Source organism: Dama dama, chromosome 14 (assembly GCF_033118175.1).
Source record: "Dama dama isolate Ldn47 chromosome 14, ASM3311817v1, whole genome shotgun sequence".
Taxonomy (NCBI): Eukaryota; Metazoa; Chordata; class Mammalia; order Artiodactyla; family Cervidae; genus Dama; species Dama dama.
In genome coordinates this window covers 59,121,282-59,135,838 of record NC_083694.1, presented here as the reverse complement: position 1 = coordinate 59,135,838, position 14,557 = coordinate 59,121,282, and the positions used below count along the sequence as shown (strand labels likewise).

The following is a 14,557-nucleotide window of genomic DNA, read 5'->3' as shown; positions in this document are numbered from 1 at the left end:
GCGTTCAGACGAGCAGCCCAACTCCACTGGAGAGAGAACTTGAGAAGCGGTCTAGCTTAGGGCTAGCGGAGCACCCCAACATCAGGATGAAGGCACCCGAGATCTCGTCTCCTTCTACTGCCTCAGTTCCTTTGAGCAGCTCCTACCCCCCACATTGCCTCACTTGGCCTCAGTTTCCCCATCTCTGAAACAACAAGCTCCAATGACTCCTCCCTGTACCCAGCCCTTCCCTGCTCCCCACCCGCCACTTGCTTCACCCACTTAGAGTGGAGAGAATGAGTACAAGACAGGTCTGTAAAAGCTCGCCAGGCTCACTGGCACGGAGATGCTATATAAATCCCAAGTGCTATCATTCTAGTACCACAGAGATTTAAATTGGGCTGGGGGCCCCGGGACTGCGTTATCAACACCTCCCCCACATTCTCAGCACTGGGGAGACGGTGCTGGGGAAGGAAAACTGTGCTTTCCTCGATCTTTAACTGCTCGGGAATGCGTGTATTAGGGCGGCCTCCTTACAGAAACCCTCTAAAAATACCTATCGATGTATATTTAGCTCCAGATAGCGTCCTCCTACCAACAGGCTCCAGGCTGAACCACTCTGCTTGTGCCATGGTGAGAAGCTGGGGACCTCCAATGGCAGCTCCCAGCCCTTCTGCGGCGTCTCCTCAGGCTCTTCTCCTCCCCGTTCCCTTTACCCTTCATCCTTCCTCCCAAACTGCAGCTCAGGGTATGGCAATGGTTCCCCTCTCTCTTTTCCATACTCTTTACTCAAAGTGAATTTCAGGATGAAAAAGACCTGCACGGCATCGAGCACAGGGTTAGAACCAATCACTGCTCAAACCAGTCCCTGCTCAAAGCCTTCAGTGGGTCCCTCTGCCTCTGGCTCCACTAGGAGCTCCTCCCACGTGGCCTCAGCTGGCCCCTGCTGCCCTCTCTGGGAGCATTGCTCAGTATTCCCCTGGCCAACTCCCCGGAAGCATCCTGTGTGCTCTCTCTCAGCTTCAAGGATTTGTATGAAAATTCTCTTACCCAGAAAAGCGCTTCCACTTTTCCTTGTCTAAGTCCTATCGGCCTGCCCTCACATCCCAATTTCAATGTTACTTCCTCCAGGAAGTCTTCCCCAGTTCCCAGAGCTAGATTGGTGCCCTTCCTCTGGGTTTTCAAGACACCTGGCCCCCTGCTGGGGACACTCAGCCCTGCACCACCCACATGCAGCACAGTGCCTGGCACATCGTGGGTCCTCAACGATATCTCCTGAAGGACTTGAAGGAAGACAGAGGGGTGGGGACAGGTGGTCACCTGGGCCCTGGAATGATGGCCTTGGTGGAGGAAGGAGGCTCAGATACACCTGCCCACTCTTCAGAGTTAGTACTCACATATTTGCAGCTAACAGACTAGCCAATAGAGGTCATCTCCCACAGAAAAGCTAGCAAAACTGATTGTAAAGTATGTTCTGAGCAATAAAGATATAGATATAAATGTCATTTTTGCAATATGGCTCAATAGATAACAGCTTTCATTACATGAAAAATGCGGTGTGAGGCAATAGTGCCCTTCTCTCCATATCCCTCCACCTGCCCACAGCACCTCTAGGAAGTTGGGTCATCAGTATTCAGCTCTGACCCCATCCCTTGCACTCGTCACTCAGGAAGCAATCCCAAAAGGTAAGCCTGAGAGTCCAGTAAACAGGCCAAACAACAGGAAGTCCAATATCTCTTACTCACCTGGAGACTCAGTTCCCAGCTCCCATTTCTCTAACGGAGTGATCTGGACTCGAGCAGCTGGGCTGGGTCATAGCTACCTGCGAGAGCTGTAGGTAAGGCTTGGCTTGGACAGACCAAGGAAAGGACTGGGAATAGGTGACCCCCTCTGACTGACAGTTTCAGGGTGCCCCCAGCACCCTCCTTCACATCTAATCAGTGACAAGAGAATCTGGCATGGACCAAGTGATTCCATTCTACCAGCATTTATTAAGTACCTACTCTAATCATGCACAGACATGAACAGGGTTCAAAGACACAATCCTGGCCCTCACTTTCCTATTCCTACCCATGGGTTAGGAGTGCCTCTGAGTTCTAATCCTCCCCTATCATTACCCATCTATTCTACGGGCTGTGACCTGTTTTTAAGGCTAATATGTAATAATGACTTCAAATAATTTAGAATTATCCAGGTGACCTAATAAATATTTAGAAATAGCATCTCTTGAATTGTTACTAATATAGGAGAGATCCCAAGTTATGTAAGGAAATAATTTGTTAAGAAAATGAAAGCGAAGTAAAAGTATTACTCACTCAGTCATGTCCAACTCTTTGTGACATCATGGACTATAAGCCCACCAGGCTCCTCTGTCCATGGAATTGTCTAGGCAAGAATACTAGAGGGGATAGCCATTCCCTTTTCCAAGAGATCTCCCTGACCCAGGGATTAAAGCCTGGTCTCCTGCATTACAGGCAGATTCTTTACCATCTGAGCCACCATAATTTGTTAAAAGAATGGCAAATTCACTGTCTTTTAGAAGAAATGAGAATACATTAACCTTGGTGTTTCTCAGTTCCAGAATTTGAGTGTTCAACAACATACAGTTTGTTGAATAAATGGATGGATGGATGAACAAGCCAATTTATGAAACAAGGTAGACCTTCTAGTTCAGTTTTTACACATGAAACCATGAGAGTTAAGTAACGTGCCTTCTTAACCACAGAGCAGGGAGCTGGATGTATTCTAAGCCCATGGACGGACGTCTTAGGATGGACACACGGGGCTCTAGTCCTCTTCAAGTCACATGTAAAGCTTCAGCTCTGGCTCCGGGACACCCACCTGATGATACTGTTCCCTGAGCCCACCCCACATGGCTTCAAGGGGACCGAAGAAACACACAAGCAGAGAGCTGCAGAGCCTGTGAGGTGGGGAGGTCACTGACAGCGCGGGGAAATGACTGCTGAAGAAGGAACTTGGAGCCAGAAAATGTGGGCTCAAGTCCGGCTCTGGCACCTGCAGTATATCACATATCCTCTCTGAACCTTGGTTGCTTCATCTATAAAATGGGGATAACAAGATCCCATTTGGGGGATTATGAGGGTTCTATGAATAATGTACATAAATTAACTCTGAACCATGAACTGCCTCAGCTTACAGACCTAAGAATTCTGAAGGTTAGCAGGTCTGGCGTTCAGGCAGAAGGCAGTGGCCCAGGCCCCCCAAGCCCCTGTCTCTGAACAAAGGACACTAACGGCAGGTCTTTGGTTGAGTCAGCGGTCTGGCACCTCAGCTCCCTTCCTACCTCCCCTCACACTCTGAGGGCTGAGAAGCTGGACAGCCTCAGCCCGAGGCGATGTCCCGCTCCAGCGGTGTCCCTCCCCCTCTGCGCAGCAGGCAGATGGAGGGGATACCTGGAGCTGAGATGAGAAGTCAGAGCGGCCAGCATGGGCTGCTCATGGGATGGGCGTCAGGAAGCCTGGAGAGGGGGCTGCACCAGCAGGGGCAGCACACCAGCCCTGGGTCAAAGGACATGTCCCAACTCTGGATCTGCTGTCAAGCTGCCAGCGGTCTTGGGCTGAGCACTTACCCCCTCTGACTACTGGATGACTCCGATCTCAAATCTGATCTACCTGCTTCCCTGGGCTTGTATGACAACATATTCACTATAGCTAAGACCCCAAGAGTTGTAGGTGCCCTGTGGTTTTACTCACCACCAAGAGAGATGAATGCTGTCAATTAAATTATATCATGCCATTATTGTAAGATGCAGGCTGCATATTTTAGACATGCACCACCAGCAGGAGAAAAATGCATTTTAGAAGCAATGTGACATGGTAGATGAAAACACTGTCCAAACGGAAGACAAATTTTGATTATCCATTCCCATGGGATAGAATCACAACTCTGAGCTTGGATCTCAAGAGTGCCACGCCCCTTCCCTGGAAAGAAAGAAAGAGTAGGTTCAGGAAGAACAGGGGCAAAGTCCTATTGGTTCAGATGGATGGCAGTGGCCTTTCAGCAAAGTTTGAGGAGCTGCTAAGAATGGCAGACACCAGGGCTGGTGGGAGAGAAAGCAGAGGGGACAAGTGGCTTGGCCAAGGGCTCAGCACCCATGCCCACTCGTGTGCACCCCACACAAGGGGACACAGAGGGCCCTGCTGGTTACACTGATGAAGGATTCTGCTGACCTCTACAAATCTGCCCCTTCAATCATGTGCCAACGCTCATTTGAAGGCCAAGTTTGTGGCTCCCACCAGCTTCTCTTGTCCTTCAATGCCAGTTCCTCCATCTTCCCCCACACATCTTAGGCCCCACCCCAGTAAGGCAGATTCTCGTCTAGAAGAACTTCAACCTGTCACAATGCCTCTTAAAATGTGACACCCAAAAGATGTACACTGGAGCATCTTTAATAATTATTCATAACAGCCAAACCCAGAAAGCAACCTAAGTCTCAGATAATTGCAAAAATGGATACATAAGCTGAGTACATCTACTTCATAAACTGCTGAGCAGTCTTCACCACTTTTTACCAAAATATGGAGTAACATGTACTATGCCCATAATATACTGAGAAAATGCAGCAAAATTACAAGCATTGAAAAGAGAGCTTGCTAAGCATTAAAAAGGCTGGAAGGAAATACCACAAAATAATCAGGAATTTTTCTTAGTGACTTTTTTTCTTTTTTTCAGTATTTTCCAAATTTTCCTTATTGAACATAGAATAGTTTGAAATGAAAACAAATGGACTAGACAGGAAATTTCAAATGGCCTCTGACACATATAAGACTTAGTGAGACTAAGAATTCACATAATTTTAACATTTAACCCACACATTACAGTAGTCTTCTTTTAAACAGATCATATTTCTAAAATGATTCAGACTCATTTAAGGCCTTTTACTGTATAGATCTTCCATGACTTACGATGAGGTGACACCCCAATAAACCCACCATAAGCTGAAAACAACAATAAGCTGAAAACACATTTAATACACCTAACCTAATGAACAATGGAGACAGTGACAGACTTTATTTTCTTGAGCTCCAAAATCACTGCAGATGGTGACTGCAGCATGAAATTAAAAGATGCTTGTTCCTTGGAAGAAAAGCTATGACCAACCTAGATAGCATATTATAAAGCAGAGACATTACTTTGCCAACAAAGGTCCATTTAGTCAAAGCTATGGTTTTTCCAGTAGTCATGTATGGATGTGAGAGTTGGACTATAAAAAAAGCTGAGAACCAAAGAATTGATGCTTTTGAATTGTGGTGTTGAAGAAGACTCTTGAGAGTCCCTTGGACTCCAAGGAGATCAAACAAGTCAATCCCAAAGGAAATCAGTCCTGAATATTTATTGGAAGGACTGATGCTGAAGTTGAAGCTCCAATACTTTGGCCACCTGACGTGAAGAAGTGACTCTCTGGAGAAGACCCTGATGCTGAGAAAGATTGAAGGCAGGAGGAGAAGGGGATGACAGAGGATGAGATGGTTGGATGGCATCACTGACTCAATGGACATGAGTTTGAACAAGCTCCGGGAGTTGGTGATGGACAGGGAGGCCTGGTGTGCTGCAGTCCATGAGGTCAAAAAGAGTCGGACACAACTGAGTGACTGAACTGACTGACTGACTGAACCTAATAACAGCATAGCTGAGCCTAGTTACCTTACATGTTCTTAGAACACTTCCATTAGAATACAGTTAGGTAAACTCACACAACACAAAGCTAATTTTTTAATTAAGTGTTGACTATCTCATGTAATTTATTGAATGCTATACTGAAAGTAAAAAACACAATGATAACCCTCATGATCTCAGGGCTGACTGGGAGCTGTATCTGCCACTGCCCAGCATCACAAGACAGTACCATACTGCCTATGGAAAACATCAAAATTCAAAGTTCAATTGCTACTGGAACAGTATTGCTTTTGCATCATCGGAAACTAAAAAAAATTGTAAGGTAAACCATCATAAGTTGGGGACTGTTTATATAGTATATATTCTTGTAGGGACATTTAAAATATTCCCAAGCTATTAATATTAGCAAAAAGTCAAAAGACAACAATTGTTGGTGAAGATGTGGAGAAAAAAGAACTCTCATGCATTGTTGGTGGAAATGTAAATTGGCACAGTTACTGTAGAAAATAGCATGGAAATTCCTCAGAAGAATTAAAAATAGAATTACCATATAATCCAGTAATTTCATTTCTGGTTATTGTGTCCAAAGAAAATGAAATGGACATTTCATGTCCAAAGAAAATGAAATCATTATCTTCAAAGTGATGTCTACAGTTCCATGTGCATTGCAATTTATTCACATTAGCCAGATATGGACACAACGTAAATTTCCATCAGTGAATGAATGGATAAAGAAACTACGATACAGATATACGTGCACGCACACACACATAAGAATATTATTCAGTCTTTAAAAAGGAAATCTTGCTATTTGCAACAACATGGGTGAACCTAAAAGACACTATGAAAAATAAAGACAAATGCTGCACGATCTCAGTTATATTAATTATACTAATTTTTTAGAAGTGGAAGTCATTGTAACAGTGGAAGGAATGGTGGTTATGAGGGACTAGGGGTAGGGGAAAGGGGAAGCTATTGATCAAAGGGTAAAAACTTTCAGCTACAGATGTATATACATTCTGGAGACCTAGTATTCCCCATGGTAAATAATAATGCATATATTATTATATTATTACTATATTATCATAAATAATAATGTACAACATACCTGAAATTTGCTTAAAGTGTAGTTTTCAAGTGTTCTAACCACCAAAAGTAAAAGAGTAACTATGTGAGATGATGGATATGTTAATCAGTTTGATTGCAGTAATTATTTTATAATGTATCAAATCATCACATTGTATACCTTAAATATAGACAAATTTCATTTGTCAGTCACAGTTTAATTAAGTGGGGATAAAACCCACAAGACATCACCCAGGTGTACTACAGTCTATTCCATGTACTTCTGAAACACTACGCAGAAGCTGTATCTTTACACACTAAATCACACTTTAAATGCAGTAGTAGCATTTTCTTTTAGAAAAATAACCTTCAGAAGATCCTTTTGTAAGACAACAGATGTTTTCAAACATAAAGAGTCATCTCTACTACTTATCTGTTCCCTATACTAAGGGGTTCAATGCTCACTAGTTTCTATTTATACATTCTAGTCTATTACCAGAGAAGGCAATGGCAGCCCACTCCAGTACTCTTGCCTGGACAATCCCATGGACAGAGGAGCCTGGTAGGTTGCAGTCCATGGGGTCGCGAAGAGTCAGACATGACTGAGAGACTTCACTTTCACTTTTCACTTTCATGCATTGGAGAAGGAAATGGCAACCACTCCAGTGTTCTTGCCTACAGAATCCTAGGGACAGTGGAGTCTGGTGGGCTGCCGTCTATAGGGTCGCACAGAGTCGGACACAACCGAAGTGACTTAGCAGCAGCAGTCTATTACACCTTCAACTTTTCCCCTTTCACTTAATCATAGTTGACATGAAGGTTAAAACGTATGACAATTATGTCTGTTGCACAAGACAATGAAAAGATGAAAGTGTTTCTAAACTCTCACTCTTGTCAGATTTTACCTGCCCCAACTCCTCTGAAAAAGAAAAAAGAAAAAGGTCTTCTTTGCTCCCCTCCGCCTTTGCTCAGTAGTAATGGTAGCTCATCTCTCCCTGCTCCTCACTTTTCCACCCAGCTCTTCACTTGTCCTCACAGGTTTCAACTTCTGGGCAGCGGGTAAACAACTTTCCATGCTACACCCTTTGCTGCCACCCCCACAGAGGACCCACGGACTGCCCCCTCGCCTGCAGGTACCAAGAGCAGCCTGATACAGAGACACATGAGAAGCCACAAAAGCCTGAGGAGGCATGCTCACACCATCACCAGTCCCAAGGCCCATCACACATGCTGAAAACAGCACCAGATTGGCCCCAGTAGAGGTGCACTATATTCATTTTCAAAAGCAGAATTATAAAATATTTAAATAAAAGTACTGCCCTCACATACACCACCTGTGACACGATGTAGTGTTACTATGTCAATTTCCAAAGGGATGTGTTATCGAACATTTTCACATGATTCAGTTTTACAGCTTCTCATATTATAAATATGCATAAATCTATAAATAAATAAATCTGCAAATCATTAAAAAAAAATCCTCTGTTGTCAAGACACGAGTCCCAACTATCATTTCAGAAAGCATACTTAAAAGAGTCTTTCCCAACCTCCTAAAGAAAACTGCACCTGATAGCATCCTTTGGCCCATTATGGGGGTTGTCCCTCATGCCAAGGCAGGCCGCTTGCCTTGGTGAAAAAACTCATTTGGAAACGTGTGTTCAGTGCTAGCTGAGCATGGAATGGGAAACCAGAAGCAGCAGCAGCCAGACCGTGGGCCCACAGCCTCTGTCTAATGCCATGTGCATCTCCAGAACACCCGCACACCCCTGCAGCTGGCTCAGCCCCGGCTCAGTACCATGGGAATCTTATCCTTGAACTTCTTCCTCCTCCTCTCCTCCATAGAATTGTCTCCCCCACTCCCAGGCTCCTTGCACCAGCCACTTCACAACCCCACAGGCGCCTCCACGTACAAAGAAGAAACGGGAAGAGGACTCACCCACTGAGGACCACGATGAAGTCCATGACATTCCAACCATTGCGGAGGTATGAGCCCTTATGGAAGATGAACCCCAGGGCCACGATTTTGATCCCAGCTTCGAAGCAAAAGATCCCAATGAAATAGGGTTCTGTCTTCTCCTGCGGGATAAAGAACAGAGGTGCTGGTAAGAGGAGGACTGCTTCAACCAAGGCACTCCCTGCCTAGCTACCCCTCTGCTCTGACTTTTCCTCTCTCCTATAGGACACCGGGATGCCTGTGCTGAGCCAGCCCCGTGTACAGGGGGGAAGTGAGGGTGCTACAGGACGCACAGAGTACACAGGAGCAAGGAAAGCCAGCTGCAGAAGTGGGTGGATGTGGGGCTCACACCCAGGACCAGCCGTCTGCCCAAGGTGAACACTGATGGTGCTAGCTTTGCCTTGAAGGGGCTGGCATTCCCACTGCTGGTCATCACTTAATGCTGGAAGCTTAAGAGTCCTTTCTCATCCATGGGTAATCAGACTGGGGCCACTTACCCATTTGTTTGGATTTTAAGCATTTTGTTTGTTCTCTTTAGGGGCAGTACTTTAGACACGTGGATAATTTCTTTACAGAGAATATGGACAAACATTTAGGAAGTTCAGAACCATGAAGGCACAGAGGCTTTGAGCATCCTTCACCCTCTCTCCTTTACTCTCCCTTTTTCCTCTCATTCTCAAAGTCCCCCAGGAAGAAGATAGACGGAAGCAGACCCTGGGCCTCTCCTTTCTTCTTGCCTGGCTGCCATGCCCTGGAGACACAGAACATCCTGGGAGCAGGAATTTAAAAGGTCAGTCCTCTTTATGAACCCCAGTGGGACTTGTCACCAACCTGCTGCTCAGCAGAGAACAAACTCACAGAAGTGTAGAGTAGGAAAAGAGAGAAGGGGGCCAGGTGATGAAGCAAAGGAGAGGGAAATCAGGGAAGAAGAGGAACAGGGGGAAAGAAAGATGAGGAGGGAGGCACCTACCAGTCTGCGGGACATTGGGGTCTTGTCGTCCTCAGGAAGATGTTGCTCCAGGGCCAAGACGATGCAATTGGCAATGATGGTGGCCAAGATCATGTACTCAAACGGCGTGGGAAAGGAGGAGTTAAGAAACAGAATCACCAAAGAGAGGACAGCCTCCAAGAGGGCTGTGTACATCCACACACAAACTTTATCAACCCACATCGTGTCTGTGCAGTCAGCATGATTAACAGGAGCAGACAGGCAGGCAGAACAGTGGCTGGTCCTTTGCACATGGAACTAGAACCGTTTCTGATCAGACTCTGAACACAAAGCATCTTCTCAAGGAAAGGAAGAATTCAGTCAGTAAATAATGTATTAGGCATATGGCAGACATGCCAGATTCTTAGTGAATTCAGTGACATATCCGGGAATTAACCAGGACCGAAAAAGGAAGTGGGACAAAGAGAAGAAAAAACAATGATGCTGTTGCAGGCTCTATGTTCTTCTGTCTTCAAACCACTGATCCAGCAAGGATCCAGCTGCGGCTGTCCATGGCTGTCTCTGGGAATCATACCTGGAGTGCCCTCTCTAGAAGCTCTGCTCAACTGAATAGAAGAAGGGCCCTTAGAAAAGAAGCCATTCTCTCCATGAGCTCCCTTTTAATATCCAGTTCAGGATAATATTTAACAGGTCCGAGAGAAACTAGTTTTGTCCCATCTTATTTTCTCCTAAGCTTCTACATCTAAAGGAAGCAGAGATGCATATCATGAGCCTGCATCCAGGGCACCGAAGTCAGGGCCTCTAGGAATCAAACTACAAATGAGTGGATAATGAATTCAGGCTTTGTTTTCTGTTGCATTTTTCTGAAGAGAGGTGAGTGGGCTCCCTGTGACTTTTTGAAAAACAGGACTGTGATTCCAGTGCCAGCATCCTGGCTCCCGCAGAAAGGTTGTGCTGTAAAACCAGGGGGAGGCGGGAGTGGGGAACTTCTAGAAAAAAGGAGAGGGAATCACCAGCTCCAGAGTCATTCTGCACTGGGATTTCATTCTATAACCACTGTTGTGACAAACAGGAATGAACTGCTGCCACTGGTCTTGCTGAGCAACCTGTGATCTGGCAGTGTCTGGAATCCAGGGAGGAGCAACAGGTAGTAAGTGCGGTGAAGTGGAGGGAGGGGAAGGGACCTTGTCCCCCCCACGCCGGCCACCATTCAGGCTGGCTGTGCAGGATGTAGGGCCCAGAACCCTCCCTAGGTGGCACAGGGGGAGGACAAACCATAAACACGTCCCCTGATGCCTCGCCATCCCTACCAGGTTATTATGTGGCTGTGAACATCAATGGTCAAAGGGCACTTGCACATCCTTGACAGACGGAGGGGAGGGGGGCCCATGCAGGATGCAACTCGCCCACCAGTTGCTCTGGTCCTGATGCTAGAATGGTAGGTTGCAGGGGGTGAGATGGTTGGCTTGCATCCAAGCCTCTGGAACTTTTCATTTTCACTTAGCAGCACCTCCTCCCTGCCCCCATCCGCCCCTGAGTCACAGCCCCAGCAGCTGGCCGTCTTCCTTTCCCACACACCCAACATTCGCCCAGGACTCATACCCTCAGGACAGTTCTGCCGGCCTCTGCTGTCCTGCAAGGTCAAGCAGCCAGATCTGAAAACAGGATGGGGCTTGGAGAACCTCAGAGCCAGCCTCCTGCCTCCACACCCCGCCGCGCTCACTGAAACCCGCTCAGTCAGAGGAGAGCCTCACTGCACTGCATAGAAAGAGAAAGCCCCCTAGCCATCTCGCCATTCCTCCTGCTTCGGTCTCTCTGGGTACCAAGCTAGGCCCCTGAGAGCCAAACACTCTAGCAAACACACATCAGAGATGCTCATCTCACTTAACGTGCCTCCTTTCTTGTGACAAATCCCCCCACACAACTCATCCAGGCGCACCAGGGACCACTGATCACAGCAGGGAGTTCTCCTCCTTCCCGTCACAGGCTTTAACTCAGAGCTCTGAACAAGTCCAAAACGACCGGGACTCAGTGTCCCATAAGCCCTCTGAATAGGCTATAGCCTGTCCTGGGCTTGGTTCAGGCGCTGATAATCTCCCAGATCCGAATGGTAAAATGGAGATGGGAACAGGGCAGAATTGGTCTGGGAATCCATGCCCTTTCCTGAGAACACCCTCAGCGAATGTGTGTAAGATAGAGAACCAAGAACATGACAACAAGCCACAAACAGCAACAGAAGTGGAGGACACTTGGGCATGTTTCTAAAATGCAGGCCACGGAATATTAGTGCTGGGAACTTGCAATCAAATGTATGTGGGAAAGTCTGGGTTCGGTCAAGGTGAGCAGGTTTCCTCCCAGTAGGATTCTTGGGGCCTTTAGTACTACTGTCCACAAACTGCCCCCCTCCCCCCAAAGGGGGCTGGCAGTAGTGCACGGCATTCCCAAACTTTTTCATCACAGAACCCTTCTGTCAGAGCATCTCTCTTGGGGATGCTGCTCCTAGGAACACGTCTGGGGAGCCCTAATACAAAGGGCAGAGCTCACCGCCAATCCCCAAGGGTCAGGGATATGAGCACGGTGGCTCTGGAAGGAGCGAAACTAATGCGCCTTTCACCTTATGCTGTGTCCTTGTTTCTAACAAGAATGTTCAGAAAGTCTTGGGCTCGACCAGCCCTTCACCATGGCTGGAAGGACCATGCAAGCTCAGCAGGTCCAAGGAGCCCAGCACGTGACCTGGAAAGTAGGACCAAAGACGCAGACATTCTCATTCAAGCTGCAGATAAGTCTTGAGTTCTCATCAGTCTACTGGGGGTTCAGGCTTCTTCTCCTGAACACACTAGAGAGATAACCAAAGACTTGAAAGTAAAGGAGCTCTTAGTTGCTGACCTCCAGGCAAGGCCGCTCCTGGCGTCTGTGCATCTCCAAGGCTTTCCACCCTGCAATGCCCACGCGGGCTGTTGCAGCCCCTCTGCCACCCATCCTCACACTCACTTCACACCTGCATCCTCCCAGCCAGAGAACCTAAGCACAGAGCTCCCTGCTAGGACCAATAAGCTCACCTATCCCAGAATGTCCAGGTGCAGACAGATCAGCCTTGTAGACACAGGGCTAGCCTCCTCAGCAAGGTGTAGCCATCACCATACACGACGCTCACAGCAGGAGAGAAGCTGACAAGCCAGATGTCCTGTGACTGGCCAGGTATCTGGATGGCTGAGAATTCACAAGGGCTCAATAAATAGCACCACCCAAGGCCTAGGAGGCTAGAATCTAAAAGTGAGAGTTTGGTAATTCACAGGTTCCGAGAAGACACTCTTTCCACATCCTCCCGACCCAAACCCTCTGCCTGTAGTCTGATGTCTAAGGGTCCACTCAGAGCAGTGATCCTTTGGCTTAAAATTTTGAAAATGTCAAGTACACACATCCTTGAGAGGGATGTTCCTTTAGGCCTTGTACAGCGCCTTGACCTCAGGATGAATTCATGTCTGGAGCACTGAAGAATCTGGGGTGAAATTATGGTGCAAAAGTAAAGATGAAACTATGGGAATTCAGTTTATCTGTGGACTAGGTAAAAGAAAGAAGGGGGCCAGGGAAATCTTAGGAGAGGAGAACAGGAGAGATCACCCAATCCTACCCAGGCCCCAGCCACTCCCCCTTGGAGCTCTTCCCTTCAACCTCCCGTCTGCCTCTCTTTCTGAACAAAGTACAAAGAATGGGCCCTTACATTTCAGTGCTTTCACTTCCTCCTGCAATGGCCTTTCTCCTCTTCTCTTGGTCATATATCAAGATCAAGGTGAAATATCACCTGGCCTGTAAAGTCTTCTCCCTGTCCGCCCCCCTGGTTCTCCGCAGGGTGCAATTTCATCATCACATTGATCTCCCCAAAGAAACTCTACCTGGATAGCAGGAGCAGGGTTTGTTCACGTCTCCACTGGTGGGGCTCAGCAGAGCTCCAGACACAGAGGAGAAGCTCACTCAGTGTTAAGCGCAGGCTAAATGAAAGGGAGGCGTCCCCGACTGTGAGCAGCAGCTCCGCTGAGGAGCCATCATAATGACCAGGCTATAGTCACTCCCGCTGGCTTGGACCCCCACTTCTGGGAGCTAACTCAGGGGCACTGCTCCCAGTCTTTCTGAAACAGAATTTCAGGCCTTAGCAAGGGCTCTGATGTATCTCCCAGGGGAAGAGCCTGGGCTGCAAGGAAGGGCCCGCAGGGCAGAAGGATGCACCTCACAGGCTAGACAAAGACGTGCTCAGAAAGGTCAAAGGCAACTCCATGTTGCCCAGGCCTCAAAGAGCAACGCCCATAGTGAAACAGAACGGAGGTCCGTCCAGGACCCTGATGCCTCCTGCCCAGGAACTCAGTGAGTCCATTACAGTCTGGGCCTGACACCAAATGCAGACTGGAGAACATTTGCTCTCCCTGGTGTCCAGACTGCTGGTGGCCAGAGATCTTGATCAAATGGGGCTGACAGGGCAGTGAGGGAGCCTGCAGGCAAGGGCTCTGCCTAACTCAGGCATTTCTGCACCCTAGTGTCCAGCATGCAGTGGGCACCCTGTAACTGGATTTTAACTAATTAATAAATTAATCAGTCAACTGACAAGTGAACAGCACAGGAAAACCGGAGCCAAAGCTGTCCTTACAAGAGCTACCCATACTTTCTCTATATAGTACACACATTTGAATGTTGTATGTTGTATGCCATGTACACATATTTGTTGTTCAGTCACTAAGTCATGTCTGACTCCTTGTGATCCCACGGACTGCAGCACACCAGGCTTCCCTGTCCTTTACCATCTCCCAGAGTTTGCTCAAACTCTTGTCCCTTGAGTCAATGACGCCATCCAACCACCTTATTCTCTGTCATTCCCTTCTCCTCTTGCCTTCAATCTTCCCCAGCATCAGGGTATTTTTCAATGAGTCGGCTCTTCACATCAGGTGACCGAAGTATTGGAGATTCAGCATCAGTCTTTCCAA

At 47.3% G+C, this 14,557-nt stretch overlaps 1 protein-coding gene across 3 annotated transcripts in view; it reads right to left on the bottom strand.

Moving 5' to 3' along the window:
- CACNA1E (calcium voltage-gated channel subunit alpha1 E) overlaps window positions 1–14,557 on the bottom strand; it is a 326,283-nt gene that overhangs the window by 287,516 nt on the left and 24,210 nt on the right. For all 3 annotated transcript variants that reach the window (XM_061161261.1, XM_061161262.1, XM_061161263.1), the window contains exons 2-3: window positions 9,606–9,711; window positions 8,618–8,757 (exon numbers count right to left, since the gene is read on the bottom strand). In XM_061161261.1, coding sequence (XP_061017244.1) covers window positions 8,618–8,757; window positions 9,606–9,711 — 246 coding nt within the window. The remainder of the gene's footprint in view (window positions 1–8,617; window positions 8,758–9,605; window positions 9,712–14,557) is intronic.